We start from the raw sequence: 21,726 nt of genomic DNA on the forward strand, positions 1-21,726 counted from the left end.
TATATCTCATTAATCAATCATTAGTTTGGGTTTTCATGAAATTGTAACTGCGAGTTGATAATCCAGAAAAACACGACAATCTTTTTTGACTTGAATGCACCACGCTTCCGTGTTGACGTCATCGCCGTGAGCTCAGCTCTCATCCAGCCTCTCTGTGACAGGCAGCAGCGTGGAAAGATGGTGCTCGACTTGGACCTGTTTCGGACCGACAAAGGGGGCGACCCCGAAGTCATCCGTGAGACGCAGAGGAAGAGGTTTAAAGATGTTACTCTCGTCGATAAACTGGTCGCCGCAGATACAGAGTGGAGAAAATGTAAGCACCGTTTTCATTTCACTTCAGTCGTGGTGGCTAACGTTAGCGCGGTGGCTAATGATGCTAATGTTACCGGTGCTCACGCCCAGCTCCATTTAAAAAACATGTCCATTTTCATTGTTAGTATGCGAATATAGCAAATTGTTCCATCCTGACGGGGACATTCATGTATTTCTTACATTTAATGACATACTCTTTAATTCGGCCTATTGTAAATGCATATAAGCAGCACTTAAGGTATATTTAAATAAAGAAATTGCGAGTATCACTGCAGCAACACTGCAGTTTTGGCGAACGACTTCAGAGAGTTTACTATAGAAACAGGCTTTAAATAGCTGCTTGGTGCATTATACCGATGCCGTATTCATCAGTGGCCGTTATATTTTGATAGTTAATTAAAATAAAAACCTAGCACAAGTCGTGAATGTATGCCAGTACAGTAGGTTATAGGCTAATTCATGGCCAGATGTGAATGGAGCCGGGTGTGATGTTCCCACAACGGGAACAGAGTAGCACGCAGTGCGGCTAATGTTAGCGCAGCTAGCGCCCTTCAGTGATCCCAAACCAACCATATGGTTGGAGTTAAACGTAGTTACTCAAAAGCAGGGTTAAAACTTGACTTGTAGATGTAGCACACGTTAACCCACTCCCATTATGCTGTTGACCGGCGTAATGTGTAAAGCGTAGGTTAACGTAAATGCAGGTTAGCTTAGCGATGCCGGGTAATAACGTGCAATCTGATGCAATCCCAGCAGCCAACATGTCAAGTCAACTCCGCCCTGCAGTGCTACCACAGACAGAGTCATTCAAAACCAACATGATATGATTCATGATTTATTAGTGCAATATCGCTCCTATTTTAGAGACATATGTTTGTTTTCGTTTTATCTTCTTTTTTTTTTGACTGAATGAAGAAGAGCTGCTGTCACTGGTGCAGCTCTCTCTCTCTCCCTCTCTCTTTATCTCTGTGTCATACACACACACTCTCACTCTGTTTCTTAGAGGAAACTCAAATCCCTTCACTCATTGACTGTGATTTTCCCCCTAACAGGCCGCTTCACTGCAGACAACCTCAACAAAGCAAAGAACCTCTGCAGCAAGAGCATTGGAGAGAAGATGAAGGTACACAAAAAATGTCAGAACACAAACTCTGCTAACTGACTGAACAGGCTGTGGAGTCCTGAGTGATGAGTCAGTGTGTGGCCAAGTAGCGTTTTAATAATTGAAGAGTTTATTTTCAGTCTTTAATTAACACCTCTTTGTGTTGTGAGCACAGAAGAAGGAGCCGGTCGGGGATGACGACTCTGTACCTGAAGAAGCACAGAATGTGGAGTCCCTAACAGCTGAAACACTATCGGTATGGCTGTCTCTAACACCCATGCCCATCTACATGGCTGCTATTTCGCAATCTATTAAATGTATAAATGTGTAAAGGTACAGTTAGTTAAAGCCTACTCATATCTTATCTTTGCATGTCACTGTTTCTATACATCAGCCCTTGACAGTAACCCAGATCAAGAAGGTGCGTTTATTGGTGGATGAAGCTGTGGAGAAATCTGACAAGGAGAGGATAAGGCTGGAAGCTGAGCGCTTTGAGTACCTGAGGGAAATCGGCAACCTTCTGCACCCATCTGTACCCATCAGCAACGATGAGGTGGGTGGTTTTACGCATTCTTATTGATTTTGTAACTTGGATTTGATAAAGCATGATACACATCAGACAGCGTCCAGGGAGAAACCCAATACTCACAGAATTCAAACTTTACAAAAGAACATGAAAATAGGAGTTGAAAAAAAATTGTCAGCACATTTGTTCCTGATTGAAACCAAAATAAATAAAGTTGGACCATATGAGGTCTAGGGGACCGGTATTTGATTAGGACCTTGGACCACCACTGTGACTGCATATTGCCAACTGTCAAACATAAGCTGCGTCTCCTCTGATGGTTGCATTTGAAGACCGATTGCATCACAGCAGTGCAACGAGGTCGTACTGGTTCGAGGGATCTTTAAAATACTGCCTGGAAATAATGTATTTTGTTTCCAGAGCAACAAAGGATCCACAGGACATGCCAAGTTTATCCCAAGTTTTATTGTGTGCAAGTGATATTCACTGTTCAGAAGCAGAATTAGATGGATTCAGCAAATAAAACAGCAGCTGAGGAGAAACAGCTAGCCCGCTGTAGACCAGACTGTCCTCTCATACTATGCTACATCTTCATAGATCGTGTCCTCTGAATGACACTGAATTTGGTCACAGCTAAGGAGTGTGGTGATGACAAAGATCCCAAGCACTCTAAAAAAAATCATCACAAAAGAATTTGTAGAGATGAAGAAAAAAAAGTGAATAGTCTGACCTGGTCAAGTATGTCACCCGACTAGAATCCAGTAGACCGTCTTTTTGAGAAAGTTTTTGAGAAAGTGGAGCAAGAAAACCCCTCCAGCCATGCAGGTGAGAAGAATCGGCTGTAAAGAAAGCCACGCAAAGCATCTCTCCGCAGTTTGTTTCAAGAGCGATCCATGCACAGACAAACAAATGATTTAAAGAAGCCGGAAACAAATGACTTAATAGTTCTTGAATTTTATGTAAATGCTTTTCTGTCATAGACAAACTGGCTTCTTCTGATCCTATAATGACAAATCACATTTCCTCTCGCTTCCTGCTGACAGGATGCCGACAACAAGGTGGAGCGCACCTGGGGCGACTGCACCGGCCAGAAGAAGTACTCCCACGTTGACCTGGTGGTTATGATCGACGGCTTTGATGGAGAGAGAGGAGCAGTCGTTGCCGGGAGCAGAGGATACTTTTTGAAGGTGAGTTCAGATACCAGCTAAGGGCACATGTTTATCTCTCTTTCTCATTTTTTCCCCCACTTGACTTGTACAGGCACACTCAAAGAAAAAAAAAGGCCCGTGATCACCTTTTTTTCGCCTCCTGACCTACAAATCAGGAGACCAGCTGCTCAGGTGTTTGTCCTCTCCTGTGTTGTGTTTAGGGCCCACTGGTGTTCCTGGAGCAGGCTCTGATCAATTACGGCTTAAGGATCCTCCACAGCAAGAATTACACGCCGCTCTACACGCCGTTCTTCATGAGGAAAGAGGTCATGCAGGAAGTCGCCCAGCTCAGCCAGTTTGATGAAGAGCTGTACAAGGTGTGGAAAGTTTTCCTGTTAAGCTGGATTTAACTCAACAGTCTTGCGTATCACAGTAATGAACACTGTAACACTAATGTATGAAGGACGGGAATAAACTATGTGTACGATGGCAATAGAATGAGATGTTCAGTTGTTCACATACTTGTAGCCATGGTTTGTTGTTGTGGCACTGCCCCCTAGAGGCTCTGACAGAGAGCTGCACCAGTAAAAGTGCTTACCTATTTAATATTTTTTAGCCTCACACACTGATGACAATCCCTGTCAATTTCCTGTCCTGACGATTGGGCAACGATTCCCGTCTGTCTCTTTTTCCTCAGGTGATCGGTAAGAGCAGCGAGAAGTCAGACGACAACGCCATAGATGAGAAGTACCTCATCGCCACCTCGGAGCAGCCCATCGCAGCCTTCCTGAGGGAAGAGTGGCTCAAACCCGAGGAACTGCCCATCCGCTACGCCGGCTTCTCCACCTGCTTCAGACAGGAAGTGGGCTCCCACGGCCGAGACACCCGCGGGATCTTCAGGGTGCACCAGTTTGAAAAGGTAAAAAATATGACATCATCGTCAATATTGTCAAATATTGTGTAAATAAAGAAATGGTTGTTTTCAGTTTGACATCCCCATATTCAGATTTAGATTTTTCGATTCATTTTCTTCTCGTGTGTCTTTGAATGTGTAGATGCAGGAATTTATTCCAAACTAAATGCTCCCGTCTATTCCCTGGTAGATTGAGCAGTTTGTCTACGCCTCCCCGCATGACGACAAATCGTGGGAGATGTTTGACGAGATGATCAGGACCGCAGAAGAGTTCTACCAGACGCTAGGAATTCCCTATCGCATTGTCAACATTGTCTCTGGTAGGCATGATGCTGTCATACTCATACTGTCTTACTTCTGAGGCTACAGGAAACTTTCAGATCAAATAGTATCAAATAGTTTAAAGACCAGGGAACTACAAAATGGAGAATCACTCCACCATACAAAGGTTTTTAGTATTTAAGTTTGTCTCTCTGCCATCTACAAGTGTGGTGTGGAGAGTGAAGTCAGGTTGTTTGTAAGTGAAGCAGTGAGAAAATGAAAGTAGTTAAGAGAGAAGAAAAATACCTATCTAAAAAGTCACTGAAAAATACTGTTCATGTATCTTTTTTACTTCAGTGCTTATCTGCAGTGTGACATGGTGAAATTGGTACAAATTGCACTAAACCATCAGAGCTTGTTTGCACTGCGATAAATTGAATGTGCCTACACACGTTGCCACAATTCTTGTTTGACCGATTCACAAACTCATTCCTGTATTATTGTATTATTCTATTAGTACAATCAGGGAAAGGTCAATCCGGCCAAAAGGAACTTACTCAAGTTGTGGTTTGCCACTGCAGTTCTCCGTTTACTGTACAAATGCTTACTTAGTTCATATTCAGATTTGTCTGGACAGCGCTGTTATTTATTTGTATGGAAGTGTCTGGCTACAGTTACAGTGGCTGCCTCGGCTCGACGTGTCTCGTGTTTCTAGTTCTCCCGTCCTGAAGATGGACTGCAACTCCACCGTCTCAGACTACAGCTGATGACGTTAGTTCTTGTTCTGCTCAGATGGAAAAGTTCACCACATCAAGCTGGTTGAGTCTGCAGAGAAGAACAAGGACTGCCAGTGTCTGCTGCAGTCAGTGGGCAAGCTATTTAGCAACGACTGAATTTGTTTTTTAAATTAAAGGTCCAGTGTGTAATATTTGGCAATGTTTATTGGCAAAGTCTGAATATACTATCCATGAATATAATATATTTGTATAAGTGTATAATAGCCATATACAGTTGTGTTCAAAATAATAGCAGTCCGACATCACTTGCAAGATAAATCACTGATTTTGTTTGAATTTCAACTTTTTTTTTCTCCAAATTTTTCTAGAAGGCTTAGTAAAGGTATAAAAAACCAACAGACCCAACAGGCATGACGTGCTTGCTGCTGATTCTGTGAAACTGAATCATTTACTGAAAGGGGTGTGTTCAATATAGGTGTTAAACAGGTGGCCCTTATTCAAGGATCAAGGCAACTGATGCTGCATATGCTGGCTGTGCATTTGTCCTTGAAAAACAGAGTAAAATGGGTTGTTCAAGACACTGTTAAAGCAGAAGTAAGTGATATATTTGTGTTAATATAAGTCTTAAATAGTTATATCTTCCGACAGCAATCACTTACATAGAGTGTTTGGTCTGAAACACGGGTCTGTCAGTCACTCTGCTCTGCTCTGAGTCGAGGAGAAAACATTTATCGTATCCTACAGTTTTTATCCAATGAGGAGAGAGAACGGCATGCAGGGCTGTGTGTGCAGCCAAGGGACGCCGTGAATGTGGCGACGTAGGGACGAGGACTGTTATGGTGCGTTCAAGGAAACTCGTATTTTTCCGACCGTGAAGTCGTACCAGTTCGATCTGGTACGAGTTCACCGGTCGGAAGTTACGAGTGGCCGTTATAGTGACTTTCACAGGTAAAACAGGTCGGAAAAACACGAGTGGGTTGCCTGGAACGCTACAAAGTCGTAAGTTGTGACTTGAAGCTGTAATTTACGATTTCAAAAGCCTGCCTGGAACGCAGCATTAGCGAAAACGACCGGACCACTTACTTCTGCTTTAAGAAGAAGAGCATTCTTTGATTTAAGAAATTAATAAAAGAGGGGAAAACCTATAAAGAAGTGCAGAAAATGATAGGCTGTTCAGCTAAAATGATATCAAACGCTTTAAAATGGCAGCCAAAACCAGAAAGGCGAGGAAGAAAAAGAAAAACGACTATTCGAAGGGATCGGAAGATCTAAGATTCCCTGTGAGTACTGTAACAATCAGACAACGTCTATGTGAAGCCAAGCTACCACCAAGAAGCCCCCGCAAAGTCCCATTGTTAAAAAAAATACATGTAATGAAGCGGTTACAATTTGCCAAATAACACATTGACTGGCCTAAAAAGAAATGGCGTAATATTTTGTGGACTGATGAGAGTAAGATTGTTCTTTTTGGGTCTAAGGGCCACAGACAGTTTGTCAGACGTCCTGCAAACACTGAATTCAAGCCACAGTACACAGTGAAGACGGTGAAGCATGGTGGTGCAAGCATCATTATATGGGGATGTTTCTCGTACTATGGTGTTGGTCCTATTTATCGTATACCAGGGATCATGGATCAGTTTGAGTACACCAGAATACTGGAAGTAGTCATGTTGACGTATACTGAAGAGGAAATGACCCCAAACAAGACAATGACCCCAAACACACCAGCAAGCGTGTAAAAAAAGATGTCAACACTGCTATTTTTTTGAACATTATATTTCTTGACTTTCTGTAAAATATTATCAAATTAAGTTACTTTTTCCAATTTTCTTGGTTTGAAATAGAATGTGCAGTGTCCCCAATGCAGTTGTGTTCCTTAAAATACAATTTATTTGAAGAATTTTGAGGTTTACTCACCTTTTTAAACACACTGCTATTATTATGAACATAACTGTAATTATTCTTTTATATATACATATAGTAAGGGTCTTGCTTGAGAGAGTGTCGCCATCTTGCGCCGCCATGTTTGTACAGCAGCCCGAATGGAAAATCCAGCCAGAAATCCAGTCAGAAAACATGTTTTGTGAGTAACCTAGAGAGATAACATAATCATATCTGTTATGGTTCAGATCTTCACCTTATCGCTCAATGCTCCTGAAATACTCCCAGTCGTCGCCATTTCCACAAGTTTTTTTTGTCCTTGGAGGCCACAGTCACTTTGCTGACGGGAGGGGTGAGCGCGAGTGAGTGAGCGCTACAATCTAGAATGCTACGGTTTTCCCCCCATTTTACACACTGGACCTTTAAACATGTGAATATACAGAAGGTTTTGATGCTGTGACCTGAATGACCAAGTAAGGTCACCCGCAATCAAGATCTTCAATTCTTCTTTTTTTTAAGCAGTAATGTCTAGTGTGTTCAGACCAACCATGGAGGATTGTTGTACTTTATGTGGAACAACCTCGGAGACAGGACACTAGGCGCTGTTGGAACCATAAAACAAGATCCCTGCTAACTGTTTACTCCTGAATGTCTTCACAGGTGCCCTGAATCACGCAGCCAGTAAGAAGCTGGATCTGGAGGCCTGGTTCCCTGGCTCGTCTGCTTTCAGAGAGCTGGTCTCCTGCTCAAACTGCACCGACTACCAGGCCAGGCGCCTCCGCATCCGCTACGGACAGACCAAAAAAATGATGGACAAGGTGAGCGCTCGCCGCCAACACAGCTGTGCATCTGAACAGAGGCGTTGACGTAGCCAAGCCTCACAAGACGCTGAAGCGGCCTCAGCTGTTGTTGGTGAAGCTCCAGCAACTGAGCAGAGATTTGGCTTCTTGTCCACTGGAAAGAAATATGTTGTATTTTTAAAAGTGGTTTTATTAAATTCCTCCTTTCTGTATGTTATGTAGGCTGAGTTTGTGCACATGTTGAACGCCACCATGTGCGCCACCACGCGTGTGATGTGCGCCATCCTGGAGAACTACCAAACCGAAGAGGGCATCGTTGTTCCCGAGGTGCTCAGGCAGTTCATGCCTCCCGGTAAGTAAGCGATTACACGCACACAGCTGACAGGAAGCGGTTTGGTCCGTGAAGGAATGTGTATCCAGTCAGTAATTAGAAGAAATAACTTAATTGTGCTGGAGTTGTAGTCCAAGGTGAGGTTATGCCCCTAATACAAGATAATACTGTAAGCTGCTCACGCACAACGTCTTGGAGCTACCAACCCCATATATGGCCAAATACTAGCTTAATACAGATACATTAGTAATGTCACTTGATAATTTAAAAAAGAAAGAAATTGCAGCACAGTGTCACTGTGACATAGTTTGTCCACTAGAGGGCACTAGTTGAATGTTGTCTTGAGGTGTCTCAGTCAAAATTTAAACAGTGGTTCCCAACCTTTTTTGGCTCGTGACCCCATTATGATATCACAAATTTCTGGCGACCCCGTCACTCAAGATGCGCCAGCTCAGGTATTTTTATATGCTACATTTTATTTGAACTCGATTTATATTAGAGAAAGTGAAAGTATAGCATACAGTTGTCTAGGATTGTGTGTGGCGTCTTTAATCATAATTTTAAAAAGAGTACCGTATTTTCCGCACTATAAGGCGCACTTAAAACACACACACACAGACACACAAACACAGGTGCGCTAGACTGAGGGATATAGGGATATAGATAAATGCGCTAATGTACAGTGTTGAAATTACCGCGATCGACCCCCCCTTCCGTTATCATTCATAACACTGCTCTGATCAGCTCCCTGTGTCGCGGTAACACAGACAAACTGTCTTTGTATTTATTGTCTGATGTCAATAAAGATGCGTCGGGGGAAAAAGTAGTTTTGTTCCAGTGGTGCTATGGTGAGCTCCTTGGTCTTTGCATGATGGTCTGGTGCTGCTCATTGCAAAAATAAATTGTAGCCTGTTGCAAATACGCGCCTGGTTCTTATAAACGCCTGGGGTCCAAGTCGATTTAGCATATTAACTGCTACTAAATGGTCATCTACGGTATGCGCCTTATAATCCGGTGCGCCCTTTATATGAAAACAGTTCTAAAATAGGCCATTCATTGAAGGTGCGTCTTATAATCCGGTGCGCCTTATAGTGCGGAAAATACGGTAATAATTAGGTAAAAAATATTTTTATCAGTAATTTTTTTTTTTATTAGTTAAACATCTCAGGTGACCCCATTGAATTCCAAGCGAACCCTTGTGGGGTCCCGACCCCAAGGTTGAAAAACACTTGAATTAAACAGTAACAAAGGAAAGATTTTAAAAGTTTTTTTTAATGTGTCCCTCCCTCCAGGTCTGACAGAGATCATCAAGTTCGTCAAGCCAGCTCCTATTGACCAGGAGATGTCTAAAAAAGCGAAGAAACAGCAGGATGGAGGGGGTAAGAAAAAGAAGCAAGGAGGAGGAGACCAGAACCTGCCTACCGCCATGGAGACCATGTCCGTCAACGACTCATAGACTCAGCCACAGTGTCACTGCACCAACCTCACAGATAGAAACAGATGGACCAGAGCCTTGTGTTTAATGATCTGGGGTCAGTTTGAGGAGTAAAAGAAGGCACTTATTCTTATCTTATCGTGAAGCCCTGGCTCCGTCCCATCTGTATCTATCTGAGAAGAGGGTGTTATTCATCTCAGCTGTTCTCCCCCTCCCCCTTCATTTACATGAAGGATACTGAAAAAGGGATCGCTCTGTGCTCTCACCATCCACAGTCCACTTCAGAGTCCACTGACCACCTGTCTGTCCATCATCCTCTCATATGTGCAGCAACACTGAGCCTAAGACGAACAGATAAGACTACTTGAGCTGTCTGAGGGACAGGGCATGTCGATGTGATCAGATTCAGCAGCAGCATTTCTAGCTTCACTTCGTAGTTTCGGTGACTGGTGTGTAGAAAACTGTTACTTCTATGGTTTCCAAATGTTGGGTAGTTTCTACAACTGCTCGCTTGCTGTCTGCAACTGCTACCAAAACCTGCATCTTCTCTGATTACTTTGTGTCTGAAATGGCTTAAGTTAAATTACTGAAATGTAAAAATCAACATTGTGGAAAAAGGATCAGGTGTTTTAACTGTCTGTTTTAGGCTTCCCTTCATGTGGTCTTGACTACAATCATCATTTTCCACTGTTGTTGCTTGTTGTCATTGTTGACCCATAATGCTGTTCACTAGCTTATGACAAAGACATTGACACTGTATTTACTTGCTAATATGAAGATATATATGATTGAGCATTGATGAAGTGGCACTCACTGTAAAATAAATACAGTTGATATCGAAAATCTTGTGTGTGGTTTTTCAATGAGTATCTGATGTCTTTACTTTACACAATATTATTTAAATATCCCATATTGTATCAGTTGATATTTCCATGTGTGTTTATTTTTATAAATTTGGTCTAGGTTCTATAACAATACTGGGAAAATAATCACACATCCTGTAACTGATCCCTGAAAACAGCAATCTGTAAATTTGTTGTGTCGCAACAAATAAGTCAGCCATACTCCAAGCCCTGCCCACTAAGATGCCCCTATCCAACTTTACGAGATTCAGTTTCTTTGAGTGTTTTATCCGATATCTCCTATATTCTTATTGATTAGTCATTAAACAGACAGCAAATCAAAAGAGACACACTTAGAGCTTCCTCTCTTCTGACTGAACTACACTGCCTCATGGCAGCTGACCCTCTTTTACTCATCATTCTCATCTTCCTTGACCTGAGTGTGGCCTTTGACACCATTTGTCACATCCCTCCTGAATAGATTATCCTTCATTGTTATCACTCACACCCCTTTAGACTGGTTTAAATCCTATATCTCCTGCTGTACCCCAGGGCTCTGTCCTGGGGTCCCTTCCTTTAATCATCTATCTCCTTCCCTTTGGCAATATCTTCAGCATCAACTTCCACTGCTACACAGATAACACCCAGATCTACCTCACCAGTAAACCCACCTCCAACCTCACACCCCCCTCCTTTACTGACCGTTAGGCAGAAATAAAATCCTGAAAATCCAAATTTACTCAAATTAAACTAACAAAACGGAGGTTCTCCTCATTGGTATAAAATCAACAGTATCCCCAAACTGACTCTTGTTATTGATAATTGCTCCCTGTTTCCCCCTCCCCACAGGTTATGAGTCTGGGTGTCATCCTCAACAGTTCCCTTTCTTTCCAACCCCACATCAATAACATTTCCCCGTCTGTATACTTAACCATACTTGTATGGTAAAACTGTATCCATGAAACTTCCTGGCAGCTTGGACATCTGATAAAGAGTAATAAGGAAGACATGGATGTTAATAATTAACTCCAATAGACTTTAAACCCACTCATCTGCAAGACAGTAAGAAGACAACTCGCTCCGCTTATTAATACATTTACAAAAAGGTGAGTTTGAATGTATATTTTGTTATGATCGAGGTGTTAGTTTAAATGTTAATGTTGAGTTTTTACATCTTGATATTTCTGTGATAGGTAGATCACCGGGTGTGCCGAGATGAGTGACACTTCAGAGGATGACAGTGAGATCGTCTTTTCTGTGAAGGTAAACACAGATATTTGACAATTAGTGGAAAATAAAGTAAAAGATGAGAAACTTTAGATTTTTTTTTAGAAATTGTATTGCGTATTTTGTGTAATTTGGCTCAGGTTGGTACAATATATGTGGCCATGCAAATAGAACATACACATACACATACTGAATGTGCAGCATTAATTTTCTATCGAAGAACTTTCAGTTTTGCTTCTTTTCTCACAAAAAAATAGTTTCTGGGGCGGATCGAGGTAGTCCGCCCTGACGGACTACAGGTCCTGGATGAAGCAGCCCAGCGCCTTAAGGTCAGTACTGTGCCTCTAACATACTGTTCTGACTGTGGTTTCCGATATATTTTTTTCCATTACAGTGTCTCACTTTTAGCCATGATAGTAGCATTTTCTCTATGGAATTGCAATGGATTTTCAAAAGCATTCATGGTCTCTGGAGGATGAATCCTAATGACTCCCTAGACCTTTGAATTAGTGTCATCATAAAGTTGCCATTTTGGGTTTTTGTTGTGTCTCAACAAAAGTTAGATGGATCGCTACAAATTATGGTGGAATAATAAATCTTAATGTTTCTTGTACTCCCCTGTCTTTCTCTTGCAACAATAACTGAATGCAGTACCTCTCTTTTCCGTCTCTTAGACACCAGATACATATTCTCCAGAAAAGGCAGCCAAGAAGAGCAAAGTCAACCTCTTCCTGTCCATGAGTGGGATCGACGTTTTGGAAAACAAAACCAAGGTGTGTGACATAGTGAACAAACCAGTCCACTGAATTGCACAGGCCTTGCATTATCACTTTACAGCCTCTCATTATCTGTCCCCTCTCTAGTTTTTGTTGTACACCTGCCCTTTGTCCACTGTCTCCTTCTGTGCCCTCCTGCCATCCTCATCCAAAGTCTTTGGGTTCGTAGCCAGACACCCTGCAGCAGACACATACCACTGCTACCTGTTCCAGAGCAAGAAGTTTGTAAGTACTACTCACAGCACATCATCACAGACACTTCCTACAGGAAGTAATTTGATGATTTAGCCTACTGATTTTCTGTGGGTGGACAAGGAGGCTTGCTAAGGTTACCATTGGAAAATAAGGTGATAAATTAGCAACTGAGGCCTTTAAAAGCTCAGGCATGAATTTCTAAAATATTGCTTTTTCAGTCTCATGTGCTGGTCTCAGTTATCGGTGATGCTTTCCGGGCATCAAAAAAGGAAGAGAGCATCAAGGGAGGACGAGACCTTATAGTGGAAGCTCTCAGACACAAGGTTAGTTCCAATTTTTGTTCATTACTATCAGGGCTACTTTAATACAAGGTATTATTTTGTTGTGGTAGGGACTTTTGTCTAAACAGGTTGGTATGACCCCGCCTAAAGAGGTCACAACAAGAAGCTGACATGCCATTTGTATGATGAATAAAGAAAATATATACATTTTTAAACCAAATTAAGATGCTAATATTTTCAGTAGGAAGTCTGGTAAAAGGCAAAAATGGTGTGCACATGTGAGGTGTATAATGAGTGCAGGTTTTGTACTGTGCTTAACAAGACACATGTATCCTCTTTCTCATATTCCACAGAATAAAATATTGCAGAGGGAGAATTCAGAACTGAAGAGGAAGCTCAAAGGACAGACTGACAGACTTTGAATGTTGGTGCATTGCTATTTGGAAGCTTTAAGAAAATGGTGGAAAACAGAAAATGGAAAGACGTAATTAATTAGATGTAAATGTCAGATCTAAGTTTTAAGATGTGGATTCCCATCAATACAATCAAACCCGTATTGATTTAATAACAATAAATGTATTCATGTTGGTTGTTTTTCTTACCAAGTCGTGTTGTCTGCATCCACAACACTAGAGGGCAGCATCATTCTCACTTCCCACTACCAGCATCAAATGCTGCTTTCAATGTCCCGGAAAAGAGTGTTCCAAGCTGTGTGTATTGAAAATTGTGTTTAATGTAAGCGATTAAAGGCAGAAAAACTGTTCAAACTTTTACAAGGCCTTCACAGTAAATACAACCTACCATTCTGGTGAACTGTGTTTTGTTCGTATCACTTCTAAAACACGCCGCAGCGCACTCAAACCTGCATAAATATTAAATGCGCCACAAAGAGTCAAGTTGGATGATTGTATCTCTTATTGGTGGCGTTTCCCAGGGTACGTGAAGGCAGCACAACAGGAACGTAAACTTCTAGTGACACACACGTCGGGAAACGAGCGCAGCCGCAGGTGTAAATACTGCCTTGTGTGATGGCAACCTAGGCTCGTGCTGTCGAAAGGGTGAGTAAAGTTTGTGTCCTGAAGCTAAACTAATTTAACGTTACATACTGCTGTACAGATAACGGCTGCAAGGTCCAGCTAACGGCTAACCGGTTTAACAGTAGTTAGCCAACAAACCGGAGTTAACGTTAGCTCCGAGAGTCACTCGTGCCCGAACAAGTCTGAATTCCACCGAGTTACAATTATTCTGATGTGAGTCGGTGTGTGTGTGTGTGTGTGTGTCAGCTAATTTAATGCGAGTCACATTTTGTTGGTTCACGTTGGTCACACACACCACAGCAGAACTGTTGCTCCTGAGTTACAGTGCACATCCTTTTTTTTGTTTTCGGGCTAATTGGGTGGTGGTCCCCCACCTGCAGACGGTGGGAAGCTCCGGTGGCTGTTTCCATCCACGGGCGAGTCGAGCCGCCATGGGGACGCGGTTGTCTCGGAGCGACAGCAGCCTGTCGCTTCTGCCGGAGAGGCAGTGCTCTGGGCGGCGGGGAGAGGACAAAGACGACGATAATGACTCGTTGGACGGGCTCGGCAGACGGGAGGACATAGCCGAGTTCCCGTACGTGGAGTTCACCGGGAGGGACAGCATAACGTGTCCGACGTGTCAAGGCACCGGACGGATACCGTCAGGTGAGTGGCGACGGTTGAAGGTAACTTAGCAGCAGCAGAGATGTAATGTTAAGTTAACGGTACTTTGCCAAGCAGGAGGTAGACCTGTTGTCTGAATGAAGTTAATGTTAGTTGTGTCATCTTGGAGACAATGGCTGTAACAGAATCAGGGTAAAAAACCCATTTAAATACACAAATGAACTGTCCAGTGTTGGACAGAGTGTACACAATGCTGTATAGTGAACACAAGGGTTTTTCAGACTAAAAAAGTTATTAGGTAAATTAAATCTTACCTTGATTGGTTAATACATTGCCATTTAAGAGGAAATGCCTGCATGTTGACTGTCATTTAATTTTAGAAGCTTATTCTGTGTCACAAAACACACCGAAGCCACTAATCATGATGTTTGTACATGTTATCTCTTGTCTGATAGGTCAAGTGAATGAACTGGTTGCATTGATCCCATACAGTGACCAAAGGCTGCGGCCCCAGAGAACGTAAGTAACCATATTGTAGTGATACAGTGGCAAGAAACACATTTGTTCCCAGATGTGGTAACAGCAGGAACACAATCTTGATCTACATAATGTACAAATCCAGTACAGGCATGCCACATTTTTAACATGTACTTAGCTGCCACTGGAAGAGCTTGTTTGAGGCTATTGCTGCTCATTGAGTTTGTCTACTGGCACTGTTAAATTTTAATTGCTGTTTTCAAGAGATACAAAAGATTGTAGTAATTGTTTTTAACACAGAGTTTGTACATCTGACCTGGATCTGACCTGATGAAGATTAGACTGACTGGTGCAGTCATTGCAAAGTCTTTTTTTATACTTTCACTATAGGTATATATCTGTGTATGTATGTATGGCAGCTTTCTTTGTGCTGAAAAGCCTGCACTTCCCGCTAAACAATTATTTCTGTTGTGCACAAAGTCAAATTGAGTTTACATGTTATTCAAAACTTGGTTTGAGTAATCCAGGCGTGTGGACGCTCTCTGACCGACGCCACTTTTCTCTTTGTTCCAGCAAACTCTACGTGGTCTTGTCGATCATACTCTGCCTCCTGGCCTCCTCACTCGTTGCCTTCTTCCTCTTCCCTCGCTCGGTGGTGGTGGTGGATGATGGGATACGCTCGGTGACTGTTCACTTTGACCACTCCAATATGAAGGTCCTGATGAACATGACGGTAGGTTTTCTCCCACACCGACAGCACAGTACAACGTGTACACAGGGTGAATTAATTACCTCTCCCTGAACTTTTGATCTGTGAACTTTAAGACATAATAATTCAGGGTGTGAGATTGTTTAGTTTTTCAAATCCAAGCTGGAGCTGAAGTGACTTGTTGGTTGACTACATTTTAATCATCTCTAATAATGAGGCAATCGTTGCAGTCAAGTTGAAATAGTCAGAATCACAAAAATGAAGCTTTGATACTTTTCTTTATAACTCTATACTCTTTATAAAAGGCATTTTCACCATATTCTGACAGACACTTCAATCACAACCAGTTAATCTAGAAAATTATCAAGTAAGTTTAATTGAAAATTTAGTGAATTGTAAGTTTTTAACTTTATTTTTGGCTGCTATATTTTATTAACTGTGCAGTAATGATGTAAGAGTCAAACTTAAAGCTGGGGCTGATGTGATATTAACATCCTAATCTTGAGCAATGCTTGAAGTTTTTTTCAGAATGTGAAAAATGTTTCTAAATAAAGAGCCTAAGTCAAGTTTGAGATGTATTAGTTGGGCTCTGCTCTCTGTGTGAGAATTTCCCGAGGTGTATTCTTAGTCAAAGATAAACAATCTAATGTAATACATCACAGTATTAGTACATGACGTGTTTCCCCTGGGAAACTTAAGTGTTTAAGAGCTGTTTGGTGAGAAATTGCAGCTGCTGCTTTGTACAGTTGTTTCATGTTGAGTTTTTCAGACTTCCTGTTTGAGACGATATCATCCTCCTCCAAACAGAGTTACATTTTAAACAAATGTGGCAGGTGTGTGTGTGTGTCACAAAAGCATGTCGAGTTATAATTTCTGTCTCTGTCTGTTTTTCTCAGAGCACGCTGAACATCAGCAACCCAAACTTCTTCTCCATGCTGGTTCAGAGCGTGAGCTGCCAGGTCCTTTACATGAAGACGGTGATAGGGACCCAGCAGCTGGACAACGCCACCACCATCCTGCCCCTCAGTGAGCGGCAGGTATGCAAAACAGACACCCACACACTGCAGGTTTTACATATTTAAAAAATGAAGCACGTGTCCTCTCAGTAAATATTTATGTATAATGAACATCATGAGCAGTGACTGCAGCGCTTCCTGGTACAGAGTTCAAGATGCAAACAAAAGCAGCATCTGAAAGCTAATCCTGTAGGTGTGGCCGCTACATGATGTGTTTGAGGTTCTCCCTGCACAAACTGAACAAACCCTTAAGTTGTACATGAGCAACACACACAGTCACACACTTCCAACAGTAGGTTTATGTTATCATCCTCGTACTGTCGACAAATACAAACACAAATTCCTCCTGACACAACTGGATATCTTGTTCTAAGATGTGTCTTGGTTTCACTCTCTTTATGAACAAGAACAACAATGTAGAAAATGTTGCACACGTCGCAGTTGAGTTGTGTAACCTGGCTATTTGTTGCTGCTGTGTATACATGGTCTCATTCCAATGTCTGGCTGTTGATATGATATCTATCTGTCAATAAGTCGCTCCCTACTCCTCTCCACAAACCAACAACACTTTGTTGTGTCACTTCTGCAGGTGAACTACACAGTCAGTGTGGAGATTGGCAGCAGTGCACCCTACGTCTAGTAAGTATTGATTTTGACCCCAATGAGCTGCTGAGTGTCATGCAGACACACAATGTCTCATTGGCTTGAATGCATCCTCTAATGATTTAGAGTCCCCCCCCAAAAAGTGAATCTTCAATTTCCCATAATGCAGCTTGATATGACATCTTCACTAGATCCTTCCTACGTTTTGAAAAGCTCACGTCTTCTCAACTCCTCGCTTTTTTTCCTCGTCACTTTCTATTCATGCAATTGTCCCTAGTCTGAGGAGTAACAATTGTGCCACTTAAACTTACCTTACCCAGAAGTCAACAGCAGCATTCATCATGCATCAATCTAAACATGGTCTGCTTTGTGTCTATTCCAGTGCTTTCTGCACCATGCCCAGCATCAAGGTCCACAACATTGTCATATTTGTGCAGTAAGTAACTCATTTGCCTCTGTTCTGAACTTATCACTCATCATTTTGTCCTGTTCCTTCTGTCAATTATGTTTTTACTTTAATCATTACACGACTGGAAGATGCTTTTAGATCTTTAGGTAAAGTTTCTGATGGGACATGGTAACAATATCTCATTACTAATTAACGTTCAACCAGTCCAAGTCATGTAAAAGTTCAGTCGGGTGTGGGGGTGCTGGTGTGTATAGGTGGTTGTACTTGTATTACTTACTGGTTAAACTTGTCTACTTGTGAATGCACTTAAGTACGCGATTTGGGACACACTAACTGTGAATCATTAGTCATTTGATTTGAATCATAATTTGTAGTTTCAGTTATTTTCCACAGCCTCATGACTCGACTCACAGATCACTTACAACCGTTTTCATGTTATTTCTGCTCAGTGCACAACTTGTGTGGAGAAAGATTTTTTAAACATGCAGTTATGAATTTCCCTCTCAAGTGATGTGGAGTGGAAATGACTCACAAATGTGTTAAAGCACTTCTGCAAACACTTTCACAGTGCTGTGTGTGTGTGTGTGTGTGGATATACTTTCCACTGCTACATCATCATAACGTTTTTCTCATCAGCCAACAGTACACAGGCAGTGTGTTGTGTGTTTCGCAGTGTGTGGTGCAAAGTAACACTGACAGCTGTGCTACCACATAAACCATTTCCTCTGTATTACAGTGTGTTTGTTATTTTTATCATAACCCGCTTTTTTGTGGTCTGTAGTTTAGACTTAATAATTTCACAAAGTGGAAATGACTAGAAACTTTTCTTCCCCTTCCTAATTATCAGAGAGTCTGCCCGAGGTCCCATCATGCATTGTGCTTGTAGCTCATGTATTGTAACCGGCGGCCTTGTGCGCAGCAGTGTGGGTCTTGATTCCTCCTTCTGCTCCTCTGTTCTCAGGACGTCGGTAAAAACCTCCTACATGGTGCGAACATCCCAGAACAGTCTGGAGGCCTATCGCTACATCGACTGCGGCTCCAACACCACATACCACCAGACAGGTCTGAGACGCCCACCGGCCAAACCCCTGCTGTGAGAGCAGTCGCCCCGGACGACGTAGGGGAGGTTGTGATGTCCTCTCAGCTCAAACAACAGGTACCTTCAGCTTGCTGTCGACTGCAGCCACTGAACGACGACGCTATTTCCTGGAAAACAAGCGTTGAAAGGGACTGTTGTCAGAGCTGGCAGCCATTTTGTTGTCATGGGAAACAGGCAGATGAGTGGTTTTGTTGTGGCGGTTGTTTTGGCAGCACCAAGTAAAAATCCAGCTCCGTTACTTTTTAATTGCAGGGTCAGAGTCACTACAGTGTGTCTGTGTTTTCTGGAATTGGCTGTTCCCTGCCCCAGCAGCCACCCAGGCCTCACCGCCTCAACTCACCATGCATAGTTTTATAGTTAAAAAACCAGTTTTGCTATTTGAAACATGCTGACAGAATGAGTCACATGTCCTGCTGAGTCACTGCCAGCTTGTGCTCTGTGGCCCTGTTGTGGAAACAGGTCAAATGTCAGAGAAAACTCTTCTCTTTAAAAGGAAGCGGTCAACATTCCCAGCTGACGGCGAAGCGCTGTCACTTTTTCCAAAGCTTGAATTAACACTGCAGAGCTCAGGCCGTGTCTGCTGCTGCATCAGGAGCTCCGTACGGCCGAGCTTGAATGACTTTTGGCACCGTGTTGATGAGGGCTGCTGACTTTTCTTTAACAAAACAAAAAAACTAAACAAAAGGAGAAGAGAGGGAGCGGCTCTGTCGTTTCTGTGTGGATCTAATGAGAGGGATCGTTTAATGACTCTGTTTCTGCACCTTGGAAACTGTTGCTATTGTTAAAAATGTTTTGCTGTGTTATTTAACTGTTTCTTAAGTTTAAAATGGAATTTACACATTTAATATATCAGGTGTGTTTTTAAATGAAGTGCTAAGTTATTTCTACGTCATCCCAGCAAGTCTAAGCACACTGATTTTATAGATTCGGGTTAGTGGTCAAAGTGTTAGAGGAAACTGTTCTCAGACCAGAATAGACTGAACACACTGGTCAGGCTCATGTGATGATGTGACATAATCATGGTTGCCAGGTTACTGATTGATTGCACTCCTGGTTCAGCTACAGAGAGTAAACATTAACAGTGTTAAAGTCTTTTGTATATGATACTAACAGTTTACCTCTGTGGCTCTTTAAACTCCAAATGCATCACACATTAGATCAGAGATGGACTCAAAGTTTACATGATTAAGTTCTCAGTATCTGCACAGTCTGTCAGAGGTTGATGTGAGAGTGGGAACAGCACAACTAAAAGCAATAACCATTTGACTGTTATTATTTAGGTAAAGGGACATTTGTTTGTAAATGTATGAATGAAAGATTTAACTAGTGTTTTTAAAAAAAAATGTAAATATTTCTGCTTGGTTCTTAAAAAGATATTAAAGGGAATTGTGTACAAATAAAATGAAAAATGTACAATTGTATTTTCTAGTAATTTTTCAGACCAAGTCTGTCCTGATTACTGCTTCAAAAAATACAAGGTTTGATGTTTTCTCTGTTTAACATCATTGTAAACTGAAGTTATTTTTACATAAAAAGGTGTGAGTGATGTCATCAGACACTGAGACTCTGTATTAGCTAATGCTACATTACAAATATTCATAGTGAGATTTACTTTGTAAACAAATAAGTTAGCTAGCAATGGAAAAATATTTTTCAAGTGATTAGTTGAGAAAATAATTAGCAAATTAAGAGGACTGAAGGAAGACTATGTAGCATGTAAGTATGTAGAAAAAAAATGCACACCCCCCTTTAATCAATAAGAGAAATGAAAATGAGTTTCAGCCCTACAGCCATTAACCCCAAATCACCACACAGCACTTGAGGTACCGCATCATTTCAGTTTAATTCGATTCTTCATTTGTTTTGCATACAAAATAGCATATTATTCTTTAAAAAAAAACCCAGACGTTTCCTTTATGTCTCATACACTGTCCTATAGCTGCATGTGAAAATATATTACTACATAATACAGAGATCAACAAGAAAACAGACCACAATATATTATCGCTGTAATACAAGTAGTGTTTTTCTAGGTTTTTACCAAACAAGGCAACACACTAAATAAATGCATAGTAAAAATACGAGAAGCAATAAGTACAAAAATATAGCTGGATAAAAAGCTTATTAATACAAGAGTGCTTTGTCTTTGGTTAAGTACATCTGTCTTTAGGCCACTGTCCTGCTGCTGTGTGTTTACCATGATAACATACAGTGTGTGAATATGTTTTCTATATATTGGACTTAGTCAGAAGGTGTGAGGCACTCGTGTGATTTAACACTGTACGTCCCTCCTCTCTCAAGCTTTTTCCCCATTTCACATGCGTTTCTTTTAAAATTGGACGTAACATTACCTGCACCCATCATACTCACCTAAACACCCCCAACACACACGCACGCACGCCACTCCCTCGCACACACTCTCATTAAAAGTTAAAAAATCTCACATTCATGTTTACTTGCATTGGAGTCCTTTCTCTCACTCGCTCTATGTATTAAGTGTATGAGTGAAAAAAAAAACCAAACATTGATTGTCGACTGTGATTTCCATTGTGAAGTTTCTGTGTTGTAAATATGCTGTACATACATCTGAATACCTGAACATCTCTAGATATAGAAACTAAATTACATCATCAGGGCTTTGGTCACTTTTTAACACAAAGGAGAAAAAAAATACAGGATTTTGTCACAATACAGAATATAAACACCTGCTGTTTTTAAAGGTACGAATGTTGAACGTCGCAGTTCTTCTGTTGCCCTCGGCTCACCATGTGGCTCACCTCAGTGGCTCCACACGGTCTGCTCCGTATCCTTAAAGCTGCTTTCATCAATGTTGGACCGGACCACAGCCACAGTAACACGATACAAGCTGTTTTAAACATCATTCACCAGGGGACTGTAGCAGGAAGCTCAGCTCAGCCTGGCTCTCTGCTCTCCTCTGATCCAGGTATCATGAGGCTGGCTGTCAACTGGTTCGGCTCACCCTTGGTTAACCCTACTCATACTGTA

General features: G+C 41.8%; 3 protein-coding genes across 3 annotated transcripts; all 3 read left to right on the forward strand.

The window, feature by feature from the left end:
• The first annotated feature begins 145 nt into the window (after positions 1-145).
• On the forward strand, positions 146-10,289 carry sars1 (seryl-tRNA synthetase 1). Its single transcript, XM_085781134.1, has 11 exons — positions 146-313; positions 1,365-1,435; positions 1,590-1,670; positions 1,809-1,967; positions 2,984-3,127; positions 3,310-3,465; positions 3,786-4,007; positions 4,192-4,321; positions 7,541-7,698; positions 7,903-8,032; positions 9,304-10,289. The coding sequence occupies exons 1-11, from the start codon at positions 178-180 to the stop codon at positions 9,465-9,467; spliced, it is 1,551 nt and encodes a 516-aa protein (XP_085637260.1). The 5' UTR covers positions 146-177; the 3' UTR covers positions 9,468-10,289.
• Positions 10,290-11,335: 1,046 nt separating this feature from the next.
• LOC146984199 (PTB domain-containing engulfment adapter protein 1) lies at positions 11,336-13,536 on the forward strand. Its single transcript, XM_085781147.1, has 7 exons — positions 11,336-11,394; positions 11,482-11,551; positions 11,773-11,844; positions 12,190-12,288; positions 12,379-12,516; positions 12,705-12,809; positions 13,121-13,536. The coding sequence occupies exons 2-7, from the start codon at positions 11,504-11,506 to the stop codon at positions 13,187-13,189; spliced, it is 531 nt and encodes a 176-aa protein (XP_085637273.1). The 5' UTR covers positions 11,336-11,394; positions 11,482-11,503; the 3' UTR covers positions 13,190-13,536.
• A 138-nt stretch (positions 13,537-13,674) lies between these two features.
• On the forward strand, positions 13,675-20,136 carry tmem106c (transmembrane protein 106C). Its single transcript, XM_085781146.1, has 8 exons — positions 13,675-13,825; positions 14,185-14,449; positions 14,863-14,926; positions 15,458-15,617; positions 16,490-16,630; positions 17,199-17,248; positions 17,595-17,648; positions 18,583-20,136. The coding sequence occupies exons 2-8, from the start codon at positions 14,236-14,238 to the stop codon at positions 18,716-18,718; spliced, it is 819 nt and encodes a 272-aa protein (XP_085637272.1). The 5' UTR covers positions 13,675-13,825; positions 14,185-14,235; the 3' UTR covers positions 18,719-20,136.
• The last annotated feature ends 1,590 nt before the right edge of the window (positions 20,137-21,726 follow it).

Source organism: Trachurus japonicus, chromosome 7 (genome assembly GCF_045865225.1).
Source record: "Trachurus japonicus isolate A0001 chromosome 7, Traja_1.0".
NCBI lineage: Eukaryota > Metazoa > Chordata > Actinopteri > Carangiformes > Carangidae > Trachurus > Trachurus japonicus.

Bases quoted from the DNA above. Each gene is read 5' to 3' on its own strand.
- LOC146984199 (XM_085781147.1), top strand. From the start codon at position 11,504: ATGAGTGACACTTCAGAGGATGACAGTGAGATCGTCTTTTCTGTGAAG. The intron at 12,289-12,378 runs GTGTGTGACATA...TCCCCTCTCTAG, and splicing joins TTTTGGAAAACAAAACCAAG to TTTTTGTTGTACACCTGCCC. The intron at 12,517-12,704 runs GTAAGTACTACT...TTGCTTTTTCAG, and splicing joins TGTTCCAGAGCAAGAAGTTT to TCTCATGTGCTGGTCTCAGT.
- sars1 (XM_085781134.1), top strand. From the start codon at position 178: ATGGTGCTCGACTTGGACCTGTTTCGGACCGACAAAGGGGGCGACCCC. The intron at 4,322-7,540 runs GTAGGCATGATG...ATGTCTTCACAG, and splicing joins CATTGTCAACATTGTCTCTG to GTGCCCTGAATCACGCAGCC. The intron at 8,033-9,303 runs GTAAGTAAGCGA...CCCTCCCTCCAG, and splicing joins CAGGCAGTTCATGCCTCCCG to GTCTGACAGAGATCATCAAG.
- tmem106c (XM_085781146.1), top strand. From the start codon at position 14,236: ATGGGGACGCGGTTGTCTCGGAGCGACAGCAGCCTGTCGCTTCTGCCG. The intron at 14,927-15,457 runs GTAAGTAACCAT...TCTTTGTTCCAG, and splicing joins AGGCTGCGGCCCCAGAGAAC to CAAACTCTACGTGGTCTTGT. The intron at 15,618-16,489 runs GTAGGTTTTCTC...TGTTTTTCTCAG, and splicing joins AGGTCCTGATGAACATGACG to AGCACGCTGAACATCAGCAA.